Here is a 16,598-nt window from a genome sequence, read left to right as displayed (position 1 = left end):
CAAGGAAAGTTAGTAACTAAGCCAGGGGAAATAGTAATAAATCAGTTCTATAAAAAATTTTAAAAATGTAAACAATTTCTATTTAATGTTCAGAATTAGTATCATATAGTTCCATTGAAGAAGCACTTTTGGGACAAAACAAAACACAAGAGAAACTCTGTTCTAATGTACATCTTCATGAGTTCATACCTTCTTCTCTGCCTTGGACCAGGAAGAACTGTCCTTAAACATTTGCTTCCCTTCCTCTCACTTAAGTAGACAGTCAGACATTCACTCTTATTTCCTTTCTTTTGAGCTCATATAAAAATGGATTCTTAACAGCAGCAAGTTGGAAAGAGAAAAATAAAAATAACAAGATACAATTACAATCCTGTACCCCATTGTATGCCACTGCGGCTGAAGAGATCAAAGGGCATCAGAAAGACAAAAGGTCTCCATGTCCTCGAAGTGACCCAATTATTCCTAAGCCCTCAGTTCTATTAAAGAATACCTTCAGTGTTATTTAGGTGTGAATTTGTGGAGGGGATGCATGGGAAAATCGCATTTGCTGCTTTATCAACCACAAGGCGGTATTCATCCAACTATAATATTACTACCAGGACAGTTCATGGAGTACTCTTTCCAACATCATCTACATCTGAGCTTAAATAGACTTGCAAGTTTTATAATATCCTGTTTCATATATAAAAGTTTGTCACTAAACCAAAATCACATAGCTGCTAAATAAAATGAGGTTTCAAACCTACATTCTCTAATTCCTGATCTTTTTACAAGCACCAGCCTCTTCCCAATATTTCCTTTTGTAATAACTTTACCCATTTCATCAACATGGGTCTGGTTGACATTTTTAAGGTAGTTTTTGTAACTTTCCTACTGGGTTTTCTTCATTGTTTATCATTTTATCTATCACGGTTACCTATCAAACTCTCTTCAGCTTCGATCTGAGGTAAGTTGGTAAAAATATAAAACTCCTAAAATCGAATTGCATCATCTTCAGGCTTGTCCTTATCAAGGTGCTGGCCTGTCTCTGATGCAGAATATATATAACGTACATTGGGATACAGCCTGTGACGATGGGCCATATCATCTGAAACATCTGGCTAAGGCTGGCCAGTTGTATATAGCAGGTATTGATAAAAAATTGTAGTTTTGTAATTCAACAGCTTCTCTTATTTCTGACCCTCTCTGCAGATTAATAATCCTCACATTTTTTAAATGGGAACAGATAACCAGACGTGGGCAAAAGAGTTTATTCTCCTCGGCCTGTCCAGTGACTGGGGCACTCAGGTCCCTCTCTTTGTTTTATTCTCCCTCACATACTTGGTGACCGTGCTGGGAAACTTCTTCATTGTTCTTCTGATCAGACTGGACAGCCGACTCCACACTCCCATGTATTTCTTTCTCACCCACCTCTCTGTCGTCGATGTCTCTTATGCCACAAGCATCGTCCCTCAGATGCTGGTGCATCTTCTTGCAGAACATAAAGTAATCCCATTCGTGAGCTGTGTATCCCAGTTATTTTTCTCCTTGGCCTTGGGTGGGATTGAGTTTGTTCTACTGGCAGTGATGGCCTATGACCGCTATGTGGCTGTGTGTGACCCCCTGCGATACTCGGTCATCATGAGTGGAGGTCTCTGTGCTAGGTTGGCCATCACATCCTGGGTCAGTGGCTCTGTCAACTCTCTCATGCAGACTGCCATCACCTTTCAGCTGCCCATGTGCGCAAACAAGTTTATTGATCACATATCATGCGAACTCTTAGCTGTGGTCAGACTAGCCTGTGTGGACACCTCTTCCAATGAGATTGCAATCATGGTTTCTAGCATTGTCCTGCTGATGACACCTTTCTGTTTGGTTCTCTTGTCATATATCAAGATCATCACCACCATTGTAAAGATTCAGTCCACAGAAGGAAGAAAGAAAGCCTTCCACACCTGTACCTCTCACCTCACAGTGGTTGTCCTGTGCTATGGCATGGCCATTTTCACTTACATCCAGCCCCGCTCCGGCCCCTCTGTCCTTCAGGAGAAGCTGATCTCTCTCTTTTATGCCATTTTGACACCCATGCTGAACCCCATGATTTACAGTCTAAGGAATAAGGAAGTGAAGGGGGCCTGGCAGAAGCTGTTAGGGAAATTATCTGGATTAACATCAAAACTAGCAACTTGATGAATCATGAGCATCATTCAGAGAAAAGAGCTTTGGCTGTGTGTTCTCCCACCCAACTCAGATACGACAATCATCAACTGCATTGCCCTGGCAACCAGGAAGGAGATAAAGAAACAAGTACTGATTGTGTGGGTTAGAGGGCTGACTAGTTGGATTGGGGTGTGAGATGTGGGAGTCTTTTTCTTTCACAGCAGCATGTTCACTGCTGTAATGACTTCATAACTACTCAGTCTCTTTTTCTATGATATGAGAGTAATTGAAAGAAAAATTGCCATGGACCTATCATGGACTTAATTTGGACTGCTGCATCCACATTTTGTATAAGGTTATTGTGTTTCCATTGGGAACAAAACCTTTTCACATTTTAGAATCACTTAAAAAGAAGCAGGTAACCACATCCAGCATTGTGTGAGTTACTGTTCTAAGGAGAGGGTTGCTATCAAGTGGATTAAAATGCTTTTGTGCAGGACCTTCATGTGGACATAATGTGCTTGCCTTGATTGCTAGAGGGGTAACTCAGTGCTACAAAATAAGCACATAAAATATGAAATAATGTGTAAAATCTTAAAGACATAGTTATCTAAGGGAAGATTCCTCAGCCAAAGGCTATGAGAGATAAGACAACTTTAACATGGATTTTGTGACTCCGGATAGTTCAGTCTTCTGTGCAGATGTCACCTCTAGTCTCCATGTTGAACCCTTCTCCCATCCACACACACCACAGGGCCTGCTTGGTGTTCGTAAATCAACCGAGCTGGAGTAGTCTGAGAGTAGACTGCACCTCTGAGGAAAAGCACAAGTTAAATAAGGTTGAAGAGGGGGAAGGAATAATTGTACAAGGGATAAGGAAGGGGAAAGAGGAGACAGAATGTGACAGTAGCTCATCCTCTGTCTTCCTTGAAGAAGTCTCAAAGCCCTTTCTTCCCATTGTCTCTTCTTTCAGTCAGTCGATGTGTAGTTCTTTCATCTGTGAATACAACGCAGGCTCTCAGCATTGAAGCAGAGTTGAAGGCTCATATAGTCCAGAGCCCATTTGATATTTTAATTTTACCTTAAAAAAATTCAATCCTAAATTTTGCAATGCTTGTCTAAGCATCCCAAAGAAGTCAGTGCTAGGGAGCTATAGTTTTCTCGGTGTTATTTCAAGGAAAAATTACAGGAGAGTCAATGTGTCTGTAACAACGAATGGTTCTTGAGACACAGTAGTCGATATGCCACAGTTCTGAGAAGGATATGACTGCATAGCAGGATGAGAGCGAACAATTAAAATGCAGCCTCGTGTCACAGAGACTGAGCCTCCGGGGCGATCGCAGAGGTCTTCCTGTATGCAAAGACCAAGAAAAGTTTAGGTGGAGACCAGGAAAGTGAGAACAAGCGGTCCAGATAGCAAGCGACCGGAGCACAGGAGTGACCTGTGGATGGTGCAGAGCGGCGGGAGAGTGCGAGGATTCAAGAGTGACCCGAGGTGCACCTGCAGGGCAGAGAAGATGGAGGAAGTAGTGGGGATGAAGCTGGCAGCTAAAGAAGGGTCAAATCATTGAGGGCAGTGATGTCAAAACATCTTTTACCTTCAGTAGTGACAGGAGCCAGTAAAGATTTTTAAGCAAAAGCACGCCTTGACGAAGTTAACACTTTTGAATTATCACTCTGTCACGTGAGTCAGAAGAAAAATAGGAACCGCGGAGACCAGTTAGGGGGCTGCTCCGCAATTGCTAATGAGACATTATTGGAATCTGAACTGGAGTAGTGGCAGTGGGGAAGGAGGAAAGTCATGTCACATGATTTAAAAGAGATGTCAGAGGGACACTTTACTTTTTTCCAGTTTTGAATATCTACGTGGATCCTATTCCCTAAAATGTCATAATCCTGTCTAAATATTATGAAAATTATGGAGTTAACTGAAAAATATTCCACCATGAACACACCCCAGATAAAATGGGAGGAGAAAGAGATGAAAGAAGAAAATCAGTCAGAAGTACATACATAAAGAGAAAAAAATTACAAATATACACATGACACTTGAAGGATACTTTGTGAAGATGCCGTATCATCATTTCTATGACTGGTCCGTGGTCCTAGTTTGACTTTTCTCCACCTTCTGTCCCATGATCCCTTTGTCCTCCCCTAGCAACTTAGCATGTTTGGGTTCACCAGAAGGGTTATCCAAATGGTCATTTCTTAGGAAGCAGATATGTTGAGAATGGGCTTTCAATATGTAGAAACCAATAAGTGTAACCTTATATTCCATATCTTAAATTTCTTTTTTATCCTTTTCATTTAAGGACTTTTAATTTTAAAACTGCCTTTTCTTAGTAAGTTAAATTTTCATTAGTTAAATTATTGGCTACTTTGTGACAGAAGACATTCCTCATTAGTAGCAGCTTGTGAATAGCATTTCCGATATAAGGGAGGAATGTACTGTTGATGAAGAGGCAAAAATAAGATGATATTTTAAACAACAAATCTATTAAAGAACTTTTTTCAAATGTTAGACACTGAAAAATATTTGAGCATTAAAATTTTGCTTATTATTTAATAACCATAAGGACATCGCTGAGGTACTTTGTAAAAAAATAGCTTAAATATATATAAAAGTTACAGTTTATTCAAATAAGATATTAAATAAGATTCATACATTTGCAGTTGTCTACTATGTCTCTGAACACTTGTCTGATCTGTAAGTTCACTCTCAATTTCGTTTTTATCCCCTTGGAATTATTTGTTAAATAAAACAGGGTGTTTTTTCCCACCTGGATTTCCAAGTAGTCAGGACATTTTGATGATATCCCATTTTTGAATGTAGTTTTGCAGGTTCCATTGACCCTGTTATTTCCTGTTAGAGCTAGTGATTTAATCAGATTTGAGTGTGCTTTTTCTGGCAAGAGTACTTTCTAGATGGTGGCATATACTTCTATCAAGAGGTGAACAGTGTTCGGTTTTTCTTTTCTAGGGTTTATTTTAAAGAAGCATGTTGAAACTGGGTAATGTTATGGATGTATTGCTAACATAGAAGTAAACCTATATAATATTACACTGTTTTTAACTTGTAAGGCGTCATATTCATAGGGTCTGGAGATAGAACATCTCTGGAGGAGAACGTCTGAAGGGGGTCATAACTGACTACTAAAGAGCCTATTCAGGCTGGCTACTTAATTTTATTTCTTCATGACTTTAGAATCTTAATAGCTTCCTTTACAGTATTATAATCACATCATTTACCTTTCCTGTTTTATAATTGAAATTATTTCTCCAAGAAGCATTGCTCTTTTTGGTGGAAATGAAATTTAGAGACCACAATCTGAGTACCATATTCTGCTGGAGGTTAGAGTTGGTTCTGCTGTTGGCAAGACAGATAGTCACTAATGGTAGAATTGAATTAGTCTTGGTTAGATGAAATCCAGTATGTTGAACACATAAATAGCCATCACCTTTGCCACCATGACTACTCATATGCTTGGGAAATGAGGCTGACTTACTGCTACAGTATGCCTATATTCTTGTCCAGATGAAAACAGAACCTCCTTTGTCTTGAGAATTCATGTGGAACACACACAAATTTACTCCTGTTTCTTTCCTAAAGCTGTGTCCCAACCCTCTGAACTTCATCTTTTATATCTAGGCAAAGATTATGCATGGCCTTTAAATCAGTGTGTACCGTGGCTTCATATTGTCTTCCTTCCAGACAAACTGGTGGTGAAATGTGTTGTTCAAAATTCTTCCCTTTAGGAGGAATGCTTTCTCCATAGTCTTTCAGGTCAACACCTTCTCGGTTAAACAGTCATAAAGATAATGTAAGAGGCCATATTCTGGGTTGAAGGCACAGTGTCAGTATGTTAGGAAAAGACATGATGGGAGTATAAGCTGTTCATGACAGTTGCTTGAGTCTTCAGGATCACTTCAGACCTCGTTCCGTATATACTGCTCTATGGTTTGTTTCTTCTAGTGCATGGTGACCACTTTCCCATAGCTAGCCATTTAGTTCCTATTAGGGTCCAATAATAAGCAAGATCTTTTTCTTGAAAGAGCAGCTACTTTGACAAAGAGGCATAATTTTTTTCCCCAAACCCTATGGACCGGCACTTTGATTCTTCAATCAATTCTCTCCACCGGCTTTATTCAGCATCCCAATCTGCCGTAGAAACTTCAAGTACCAGTTGAAACATGGGGTCATAAGGACCAAGTAGCAGAATTGTTTGTACTGCAGATGAACCATTTGGAGAGTCTTCTCTTTCTTTGAGCTGCTCTGGAAAATCGCATCCATGGTACTCTGACCTGATTAGCCTTCTCATGGTAAACCCTCAAACAGACAAATATGGAAAACTCTGAGTCTTGAAGCACAGGTGCAGATAAACGGGAGATTGCATTGGTGTTTTTACAAAAAAAAATTCAAGGCTGGATACTCAGTGATTAAGGCCTTCATGACATAGTTCATTGATTAGAGAAGTCTTTGCCTCTTATGGTGTAATGTTGTCCTACTGACTTGCTGTCCTACTTCATGGGCTGCAGGTATTGTTACTTACAAGGAATTTTTATGAGATGCAACCTGTTCCCTACCTACATTAAAGAATATTCTTTGTACTAATTTTTTCTTGAATTAAGAGCAAATCAGTTTAAAAGCAAACTCTATCTCCAATCTGGATCAGATTCTGTTATCTGGTCTGTTGAGGTTGAAGACTGCAAGCTGCTCCTGGGTCCTTCTGAGATGACACTGGGGGAGGAAATGATGAGGCCGAGTGCTCCTCAACATTTACTCCCTAGCATGGTTTCAGACTTCGTACCAGTAAGGGCTTTCTTCTATGGGGTTTGCTGGTTTTTTTTTTTTTTTTTTTTTTTTTTTTTTTTTTTTTAATACAGGAGTTTATTGGGGACTACTACCTGTGAGAGGAAAGAAAAAGCAGGATTGAGCAAAAGGAGTCTGCAGTTCCTGCAGGGATCAGTGGAGCTGTCGTGGACCTTCAGGGTTAGCCTCCCTTTGCCTCTCTTTGCCAGAAGTTCGAATTGGCCAAATGAGTCTTTCAGAGAGACTTGCAGCTCAGAGTTTATTGGGACTGTAGGGCCTCGGAGGTCCCACAGGTTTCCTAACACCTGTAAAACAAACTCTGCCTGGTGAATGCAGATATTACTGGCTTTTGTGAGTGTGGTAACGCTGAAAATTATCCCTCTCAAATGAGGTTCTCGTGTTCAGTATCTTCAACAAGGACACTTGCCCTCTTTGGGAGTGGCTCCAGCAATAATTCTAGACATTTGACAAGCATGTTGGAGCATGATGCTAAAATCTTAAAAAATTATTATTATCATTTTTTATTAGTTTCAGGTATATAGTACATTGATTAGACATTTACATAGTTTATAAAGTGATCCCCCTGATTACTGTATCATGGAGTTTGAATATTCTAAAGTTTTCTTTTAAATTGTAAAGGTATGACGTAAGCACGTGATCTCAAATGTAGCCTGATCAAGTCAGAGTCCGTGCATGTGGCAGAGAGACTAAGAGCTAGTTCTTCACCAAACTAATTTCTGACTGGTATACAGACTAAATGTGAGCTTCCCTTGCAGTGAGGCCAAGTTCTAACTTCTGAAATGTGGATGCAATGATCAATTCAGTCTTTTAAGAGTCAATCTTTGGTTTCATTGATATTTCTTTATTTTTCCTTTTTTCAACTTTATTAATTTCTGCCTTTATTTTTATTTTATTCCTCCATCTGCTTCTTTGAGTTCAATTTGTTCATCTTGTTATTTCTTTAGCTGGAAGTTTAAATGATTGATTTAGGGCTTTTCTTGTTTTCTCATATAAGCATACCATTCTCTAAGTTTCTAAGTACTCCTTTAGTTGTGTTGTACAATTTTTGATTTTTTTCATTTTCATGCAATTAAAATATTTTCTAATTTCCATTTTTTTCATCCCTGAATTATTTAGAAGTGGATTGCCTAGTTTTTTTAATATTTGGAGGTTTTACATATATTTTTCTGTTTTTGATTTCTACTTTAATTTCACTTTTGTTTAAAAACATACTTAGTATTAAATAAATAAATTTAAAAATAAAAATAAAAACATGGTATTATTTCAAGTTTTAAAAAGTATTTTGGGAGCTTTTTATGGCTCGGAATGTAGTCTATCTTGGTGAATATTTTTAGTGAGCTTGCAAAGATGTGTATTTGGCTTCTGTTGGGTGCAATGGTCTATAATGTCATTAGATCAGGTTGTTTGGTGGTGTTTTTCAAGTCTTTTATATCCTTACTTTCTGTGTACTTCCTCTTGGTTACTGAGCAAGTGATGCTGAAATCTTCAACTAAAATTGTGAGTTTATCTATTTCTTTTTTTAGTTCTATCAGTTTGCTTTATCAAATTTAGAATCCTCTTGTTAGTGCATATACATTTAGGATTGAAATACATTTATGACTTCTTAATTAATTGACTCTTTTCATTGTGCAATGTTGCTCTTTATCCCTGTTAATATATTTTGTTCTTACGTCTATTTTGTCTGATATTGATATAGGTACTCCAGCTTTCTTTTGATTGATGTTTCCATGGCATACCCTTTTCATCTGTTTTACATATCTATGTCTTTTCTTGTGGATAGAATATAATTAAATCTGATGTTTTTATCTAATCTCATAATCTCAAATTTTAGTCCGTCTGCTTAGACCACTTCTATTCAATGTAATTATGGTTATTCTGATTTCACCCTACAGTCTTCTAGTTTTTTTTGTCCATGTGTTTTTTTTTTCATTTTTTAAATTTCTCACATGATTTTTGAATAATTGTGTTTTTATTGTATTTTATCATTACTATTAGCTTATTTTTACACCACTTAAAAAACTTTAGTGGTTTCTCTAGAGTTTACATGATACATCTTTAAAATTAATCATAGTCGATCATAAATGGTTCAATATCTCTTCATGTGTCCCATAAGAATCTTGAAACAGGTTCTACGTGTTTGCTCTCTCCCATTTTTGTATTATTGTCATACATTTGACATCACATAAGGTATAAACATTAAGTACGTTGGTAAATACATTCTTTTTGCATCAGATAATTATCTGACTGTGTGTTAAAAATTTTTAAAGAAATTTTATGTTAGCCTTCAATTGCACTATTTTCAAGATGGTGATGGCAATTCCTCCTCCTCTCTTTGTTCCTTTCTTCTTTCCCTTCTTTTTTCTCTTCCTCACTTTTTTTGAGTATAGGTCCAATTTTCTGTGTGGTATTACATTTCTTTTGCCTGAAGAACTTCCATTAACATTTCTGGTGGTCTAGATCAGTTTGCAATGAATTCATTTAATTTTCATCTGTCTAGAAATTATTTTTTTCTAAATTCTCAAAAAATGTTTTCTGTGCATAAAGAATTCTCAGTTGACAGTTCCCCCCAATCTCCTTCCAAGACTTCAAATGTCATTCTATTTGTTCAGGATGGGATTGTTTTTGACAAGAAATCTAATTTGATTTGGATATTTATTTTTCTCTAGGTGGTGTCTGTTTTCCTCAGACTGCCTTCAAAATTTTTCACTTTATTTTGGCTTTTTGGCAGTTTGAATATGATGTATCTAGTTTTCGCTTTGTTTGTTTTTAGTTATTCTTTTTATGATTACTTTCAAAGTTTTCCTCACCATTATCACATTAAATATTTGTACTCTTTCTGTCCCAAGTTATTTTCTGAGATTTTCTAATTGTATGTATGTCAGATTGCATGATTGTCCCATTGTTTGATATTGGATATTCTCTTTTTATCATCATTGTTTCTGTGTGTTTCAGTTTTGCTAATTTCTATTGACTTATCTTTATCTTCACTGATTGTTGCTTCTGGTTAGCCTCCTTCATCTCTGTTACTGTGTTCATGTCCAGCGTTTTCGTTCGATTCTCCTGTGTAGTTTTCAGTTCTCTCCTGAAATTCCTCATGCATTTATACAGGACATTCATCTTTTCTTCTAGGTCTTGTGACTTATCAGTGAGACTTTTTTTAATTCTCTGTATGATAGTTTCTATACCCAAGTAATATCTGATTCTGGTTCTGTTAATTGCTTTGTCCAGCCAGGAACAGTAATTTTGCTTTTCTCTGATTTTTAATTTTGATTGAAACCCAGACATTCTATGTGTAGAATCATAGACTCTGAGATAAAACAGTATTATGCTTTGCAATGGGCACATCTCCTGTTTGTCCTGCAGTCTTGTTAGTGGGGAGAGACTGTGCGGATCAGTGCAGTCACGGTTGAGCTCGGTTTGAGTTTTGTTGTTGCCGTGGTTATCCTCACTGCATGACACTCGGTTTTCTCCAGCGTTACTTGTGCTTAGGTGGCATCTTCAGGGGTTGCAGGGTTTTCCCCAGTATTGCTGCTCCACCCTTAGTTTTAAGCTCTCCCCGTGGGACTGTCAGAGTGTGTCTGCCCACACCCTGCCTCTCCCCACGGTAAACAGCTGTTCTTTGTCCCTCAGTTCCTGCTCAGTGGGTGATGGAGAATGAGGGATTATTATTTGTTGTCCTGCTTCCATCTCAGTCTTAGGCAGGTCCTTTCTCCCTGTGTCCCTAAGCCTCAGGGTGGGGGCTTTCTTTGTGCTCTTGCTCTGCCACAGTGTGAGGACATGGAGACTGTGGTCTGAACACAGTGATTCCCACCCCAGGGACTCCCCACATGAGTTGGACCCCCCCGCCCCACTTCTGTTCCCTCAGCAGTGAGTCCTCATCTGTCTCTGAGGGAAACGGGGTTTGCTGCCCTTCGCCAGTGGCTTCAGGCCTTTGTTCCATAAGGGGACAGACTTGGTGGTGGGAGCCTGCCTCCTGCTTACTGCAGAGGCCGTGGCTGCTGTCACCAGACCTGCGCCATGAAGGGGGCTTTGTCTGGTTTTCCTCCCTTCCCCAAAAGTTCTTGTGGGGACTGTTCTAAGTCTGTGGAGGAATCTTGAGAATAGATGTGAAGTTGTTTCTTTTCTGTGTCTCTTAGCCATTATATATCCATACTACCCATAAATTGAGCCTTTAAATTTGATAAAACGAGTTTTCTGGTGGCACCTTATTTCTCCCATATTCTGGCCCAGGTAAGGCAGTGCTCACATTCATGGCTCTCTGGATGTACCTATCTTTCCCAAGATTTATTTCTAGCTGGTTTTCCTGCAACCTCAGCTCTTGGATGGTTTCAAGAATAGTTATGATTTCATAGATTATCTGGTCTTTTTTTGTTTAAGGTAGAAGTAATGGTTTTTTCTCCTTTACAAACTAAATGGAATCTGAAAGAAGCTAGATTACTCTTTAAAGGTCTGTTAACAGACAAAGTAAAATGGGGGAAATAGTTGCTGTTTTAACTATATACTGTAACAGTTGCAGATAATACTTTTAGGCCAAGGTATTTTAAGTCAAACAACTGTTCTGTAAGTCACTTATCCAAATTATATACATAGTGCCTAGGATGGAATAATTTGTTATGTACATGTTTTTTGTTTTTTTGTTTTTTGTTTTTGCAAATCCAAGCATACACATTGATCGTATATATTAGTGTGTGTCAAAAATGCTTCTTGAAGAAACTAATTCAATTTCTCGGTAAATACCTATTAGATGACCTTTCTGAGCAGAGGAGAGAGCGTTTCCTGTTTGGGGAATAGAATTGAAGGATGGGTGGGAGCTCACATGAGGGAAGCATGGAAGAACTTAGATTGTGGTTGACTTTGAAGCTCTTCACTCTCAGCTGAGATATGGCACTGAGTCATTAGAAACTTTAGATCAAATCTTTGTGAGGTGGGTAGTGGTAGAATCAAGTGTTGTAATGAAATAGTAACATGAAAGTGGTCTATAGAATGAATTGTTCTAGTAGCTTCAAATTTTATTCTGAAATACCTGTAATGCTCATTAAAACACAATTTATTGGACTCTGCATAATTTCTGCTTTAGTAAGTTGGGAGAATGAAGCCTATCACTCTTTGAAAGGCTCTTAGGTACAAATACTAAAACGATAAGAGACCAGCAGTATTAATAATGAAAAGGAAGGATCTATGTGACATGTTTCAAAGTAAGTGTTAATATAAAGAGATGATTTCTAGAGTTAGAATTTAAAGCTAAATTTAATCCAAGTCATAAGGACTTCTGATTTCAAAATAAGAGTTAATACAACTTACTGAGTAGAGGGTGAACGAGAAGAAAGATTTCCCTTAGTTTTGAGCGGAGTGACAGTGCTGTGGAGTTCCTGTTGAAAGCTTGGAATTTGGGAGTTCAACTTTGCTGTCTACAAATGAGTGGAGAAAAACAGTAGTCATGTGAACTTCTGGACACTTTGAGTAAAGTCTTTACAGCCATGGAATTTTTCCAGCTTTCTTCAGAGAAAATTCTATGTGAGTTCAGCAATTCAGGTGAGGAATGAGAAGCATCTCTAGTTTCTATTTCTTGGACTATCACTTTGTCATAGTCACTGGGTGCTGTAATATCAGAGGCCATGGTGCCATGATGGAGTAAATTAGTGGATAAGCAGAAGGATGATACGTTGGGTGTGTATAAAGGATTTGATGAATATTTAATGGACATTAGGGCTACAGATAGGTTATCATGTGGATGACTGATGGAATGCATAAATGGGCGGATGAGCATATGAGCAAATGGAGGAATGAGTATTGAGATGGTGATGGAGTGTTGGGTAAATGAATGGATATGTAAATGGTGGTATTGAGAGTTCCTGATATTCTACTTGGCAGATGATAAATGGATAAATGATTCACTTAAAGAGCACCTGAACATAAATATATCAGAGAGTGGTAATGCTACTGTATTCTATCAAAATTACATTGAATCTATTCATAAGCATTAAAGATTCAAAGAGGGAAGAGGTATAGAAAGTTAACACTCTGTGTTGAGGATTTCAGATGACCTTCCCCTTGCCCCTGCCATTTTTTTTTTTTTTTTTTTTTGCCCTGTGAGTCATAACATTCTCTTCATCTTCTTTTTGGGATCTTATTTGAAATCTTAAATCATTTTATGCAATGTTATTATTTTAAAACCTTGAATAGTGTTATGAGACATGTGTGGAGGTGCCCTGCCGACCTTACAATGCTCACGGCAGCAGTCTGTTAGTCCCTTCGCGCATACCTGGGGGGACTGGAGCACAATGCTCTTATCTTCTGAAAGACAGATGAGGGCATCCTGGAGCCTAAGGGGATAATTGTTTTGTTGTGTTTTGTTTTCCACAGGGTTTGGATGCAGGCCTATTCATGTTCACTAGAATAGGGGCATGAGTACTGGCTTCATTGACTTTTTAGAGTGACCTTAGGCTTCAGTGGATTGTTGTGGGCTGAGGAGGATGGAAAGAATAGACCCGCACAGGGAGAAGTTGGGCAGCATCAAGACCCTGCCCTTGAGAATGGGGAGTGGTGACAACAATTAACACTAACGCATAGAGCTCCTGGGGGGAATCCAGCAGCCCCACATTGCTAATTCAGCCACTGCTGCACTTCATTAGGTTTGTCTCTGAGCCAACTGGGGGCACCTGTGAACTTCCTCCCAGCAGTTTCCCTCAGTGTCAGCTCTTAGTCCCAGGTGAGTGCTTGGGAACCAAGGAGTCTGGGCCGCTTCATCTCCATGGTCTGTCACTTTGTTGGAAGGTGGCACTCTGTAGAAACCAACTTAAACCTAGATGGAAGTAGACATGGACATTTTGTCTGCCACTGATCGGTATTTGAGAGCTCTAATATCGGTATTTGAGGTATCAGCAGAGGGCGGGGTGTACACAGAGGTTTCCAGAGGGGCAGAAATAGGACCGATGTGATTTGTTATGGACTTTGAATCAGAGATTGACTCATGAATGTTGAAATGTCACCCTAAATAGTGTGGTAAATGTAGTAAAATGATTCTGCTTTCCAGAAGCTGGATGATTAATTATATTTAATTATATTTTATTCTATAGGATTCTCAATTCTAAACTTAGTACTGGCAGAGAGAAAGATTAAATTGGAGTTCCTGTGGTTAAATTCTGCATTTTAGGGGACAATACACTTAGGAAACAAGCCAAGATCTGTAAAATAGTCAATTAGGTATTGATAATTTTGAACATGTAGTAGAAGTTAGAAGTATATTACATTTCCAGAAAAGATAAATTATCAGCCTCTTTAAAATATCTTTTCTCAATTATTTTCCTAAGAGTATGTATTCAAAATATTTGTTTTTTTGTTTGTTTTATTAATGAGAGAAATTTGAAATGTAAGATGGTTAAATGGGTTGCTCAAAGTCATAGAGACTCAGACTGTGAGCTGGGACTAGAATTGAGGTTTCCTGACTCTCATTTAGTGTTGGGTCCTCTGGAATGGGCTGTAGGGGCTGCACTGTGGAGAAATGTAAACTGAGGGAATTATACTGTAGAAAAATGTCCTAGTCTTATCTGTAGGGGACAAGAGATACAAAGCCGGTGAGTCTGGATTTCTTTACTTGGCTTTCCACATATATTTTCAGCTGAAGGTGTTCTCAGGTAATAGGAGATTGAAATAATAGGAAAAATAATTGTAGTTGAATTTTTGGAGTTAGAATAAGGTAAAAATAACATTGAATTTGGTACAGTTTACATCATTTTTTAGAATATGAAAATATAACAGTTTCTCTAGAATTGATGGACAAATGCACTTTATTTAAAAAATGAATATAATGATCAACTAAAATTTAACTTATAAGTAGGTGTAAAATGGGTTTTTTTGAAAATCTGAATATCTATTTTTTGTTTTTACTTTTGTCAAAGAGATGAAAACATTTCAGTACTGATATTTTCTGTAACTAATAATTACTGGATACTAGCTGAACGATATGGAAGTACTTTTAACTAGAGTCCCAGAAAGGTAATACTTTAAATTAAAAAAGTTGGTCTTTGCAGTCTTGCAATTTCAGTGTCATTCACATGGAAGCTCTCAGTGTTCTCTTCTTGCTTGACCTATGTTTAAGGTCAGTGTAACCTGAAAGACTAGTTCACAGCAAGATGAGGTACTTCATATTTTAAAACTCTCATCTCTATTTCATTTTTAATCATTTCATAAAAAGTACTATGTTTAACATAAAATTAATAGATTTCAGACATCCGTGACAGTGCCTTAAACAGATAATTTTTCATGGACTATTTCAGTGACACCTATTATATTTTATCATGTATTGTGTTCTATTAGTTATTGCCACAGTAATTATTCTATATCCACCATAGTTTATTAAACATAAACATGGTGAATTCTTTTCTTCATGGTACTCATGTCCAAGTGGGTGAACCACAGGGGTATATCATTTTTCATTACAATGTTCTGAGTAGGCAGCATTGACTATTTTTGAGTACACAAGGAAAGCTCAAAACATACATAGAGAGGTGTGGCTTGAAATTTGCTGACTGTTAGCATGCTATGACACAAAGGATGTAAAGTAGCAATAATTAATTAAATTTTATTTAAGGTGTACAAAATGATTTTATTTGCATTTACATAGTGAAATGGTTACTATAGTCAATTAACATATTTCATAGTTAATTTTTCATGATGAGCACTTAAACTCTTAGTAAATTTACATTATTAAAGACAGTATTATTATAGTCATCATGGATCTCTAGACTTACTCCTCCTAAATAACCACAACTTTGTACACTTTGACCAGCATCTCCTCATTTCCTCCACCTCCTCACCCTTGCTAACCACCTTTCTATTCTGTTTCTCTGTATTTGACATTTTAGATTCTATATATAATTGAGAACATGAAGTGTTTTTTTTTTCCTGAATCTGGTTTATTTTACTTAGCATAATGTCCTCCCAGTACACCCTTGTCGTTGCATATGACAGGATCTGTTTTTTTTAAGTCTGAAAAATACTCCATTTTATGTATGTATAGCACAATTTCTTTATCTGTTCTTCTGCGGACAATTCGTTTCTGTATCTTGGCTATTGTGAATAATGCTGCAGTGAACTTGAGAGTGCAGATGTCTTTTTGAGGGCCTGATTTCATTTCCTTTGGGTATATATCAGAGGTGGGATTGCTGGATCATATGGTAGTTCTATGTTTAATTTTTTGAGGGATCTCTAGACTGTTTTCCATAGTGGCTGTACCAATTTACATTCCTACCAACAGTGCATAAGGGTTCCCTTTACTCTACAATCTTGCCAATGCTTGTTATCTTATATTTTATTTATTTTTTGACAATAACCTTTCTAACAGGTGTGAGGTAATATCTCATTAGGGTTTTGATTTGCATTTCTAGGATGAGTAGTAATTTTGAGATATATTTTCATATACCTGTTAGCCATTCATATGTCTTCTTTGGGAAAAAATGTCTGTTCAGAACTTTTGCCAATTTTTAAAATTGGGTCATTGATTCTGCTGTTGAGTTGTATGCCTATTCATGTGTTTTGGAGAGTAATCCTTTATGAGCTGTATGGCTGCAAATATTTTCTCCTAATCTCTGGGTTGACTTTCCATTTTATTGATTGTTTACTTTGCTGT

General features: G+C 37.6%; 1 protein-coding gene and 1 long non-coding RNA gene across 4 annotated transcripts in view; both read left to right on the top strand.

The window, feature by feature from the left end:
• Positions 1–16,598, top strand: part of LOC118610757 — a 167,487-nt gene that overhangs the window by 140,948 nt on the left and 9,941 nt on the right. The gene's annotated exons all lie outside the window — the stretch shown is intronic.
• Positions 1,216–2,169, top strand: LOC107516936 (olfactory receptor-like protein OLF3). Its single transcript, XM_016157173.2, has one exon. It carries the CDS (start codon positions 1,216–1,218, stop codon positions 2,167–2,169), a length of 954 nt encoding a protein of 317 aa, XP_016012659.2.

This window comes from Rousettus aegyptiacus, unplaced genomic scaffold (assembly GCF_014176215.1).
Source record: "Rousettus aegyptiacus isolate mRouAeg1 unplaced genomic scaffold, mRouAeg1.p scaffold_m13_p_13, whole genome shotgun sequence".
In the NCBI taxonomy this organism is placed as follows: Eukaryota; Metazoa; Chordata; class Mammalia; order Chiroptera; family Pteropodidae; genus Rousettus; species Rousettus aegyptiacus.
The sequence above is the reverse complement of the archived record's forward strand: the minus strand, read 5'-3'. Positions and strand labels throughout refer to the sequence as shown.

Bases quoted from the DNA above. Each gene is read 5' to 3' on its own strand.
- LOC107516936 (XM_016157173.2), top strand. From the start codon at position 1,216: ATGGGAACAGATAACCAGACGTGGGCAAAAGAGTTTATTCTCCTCGGC.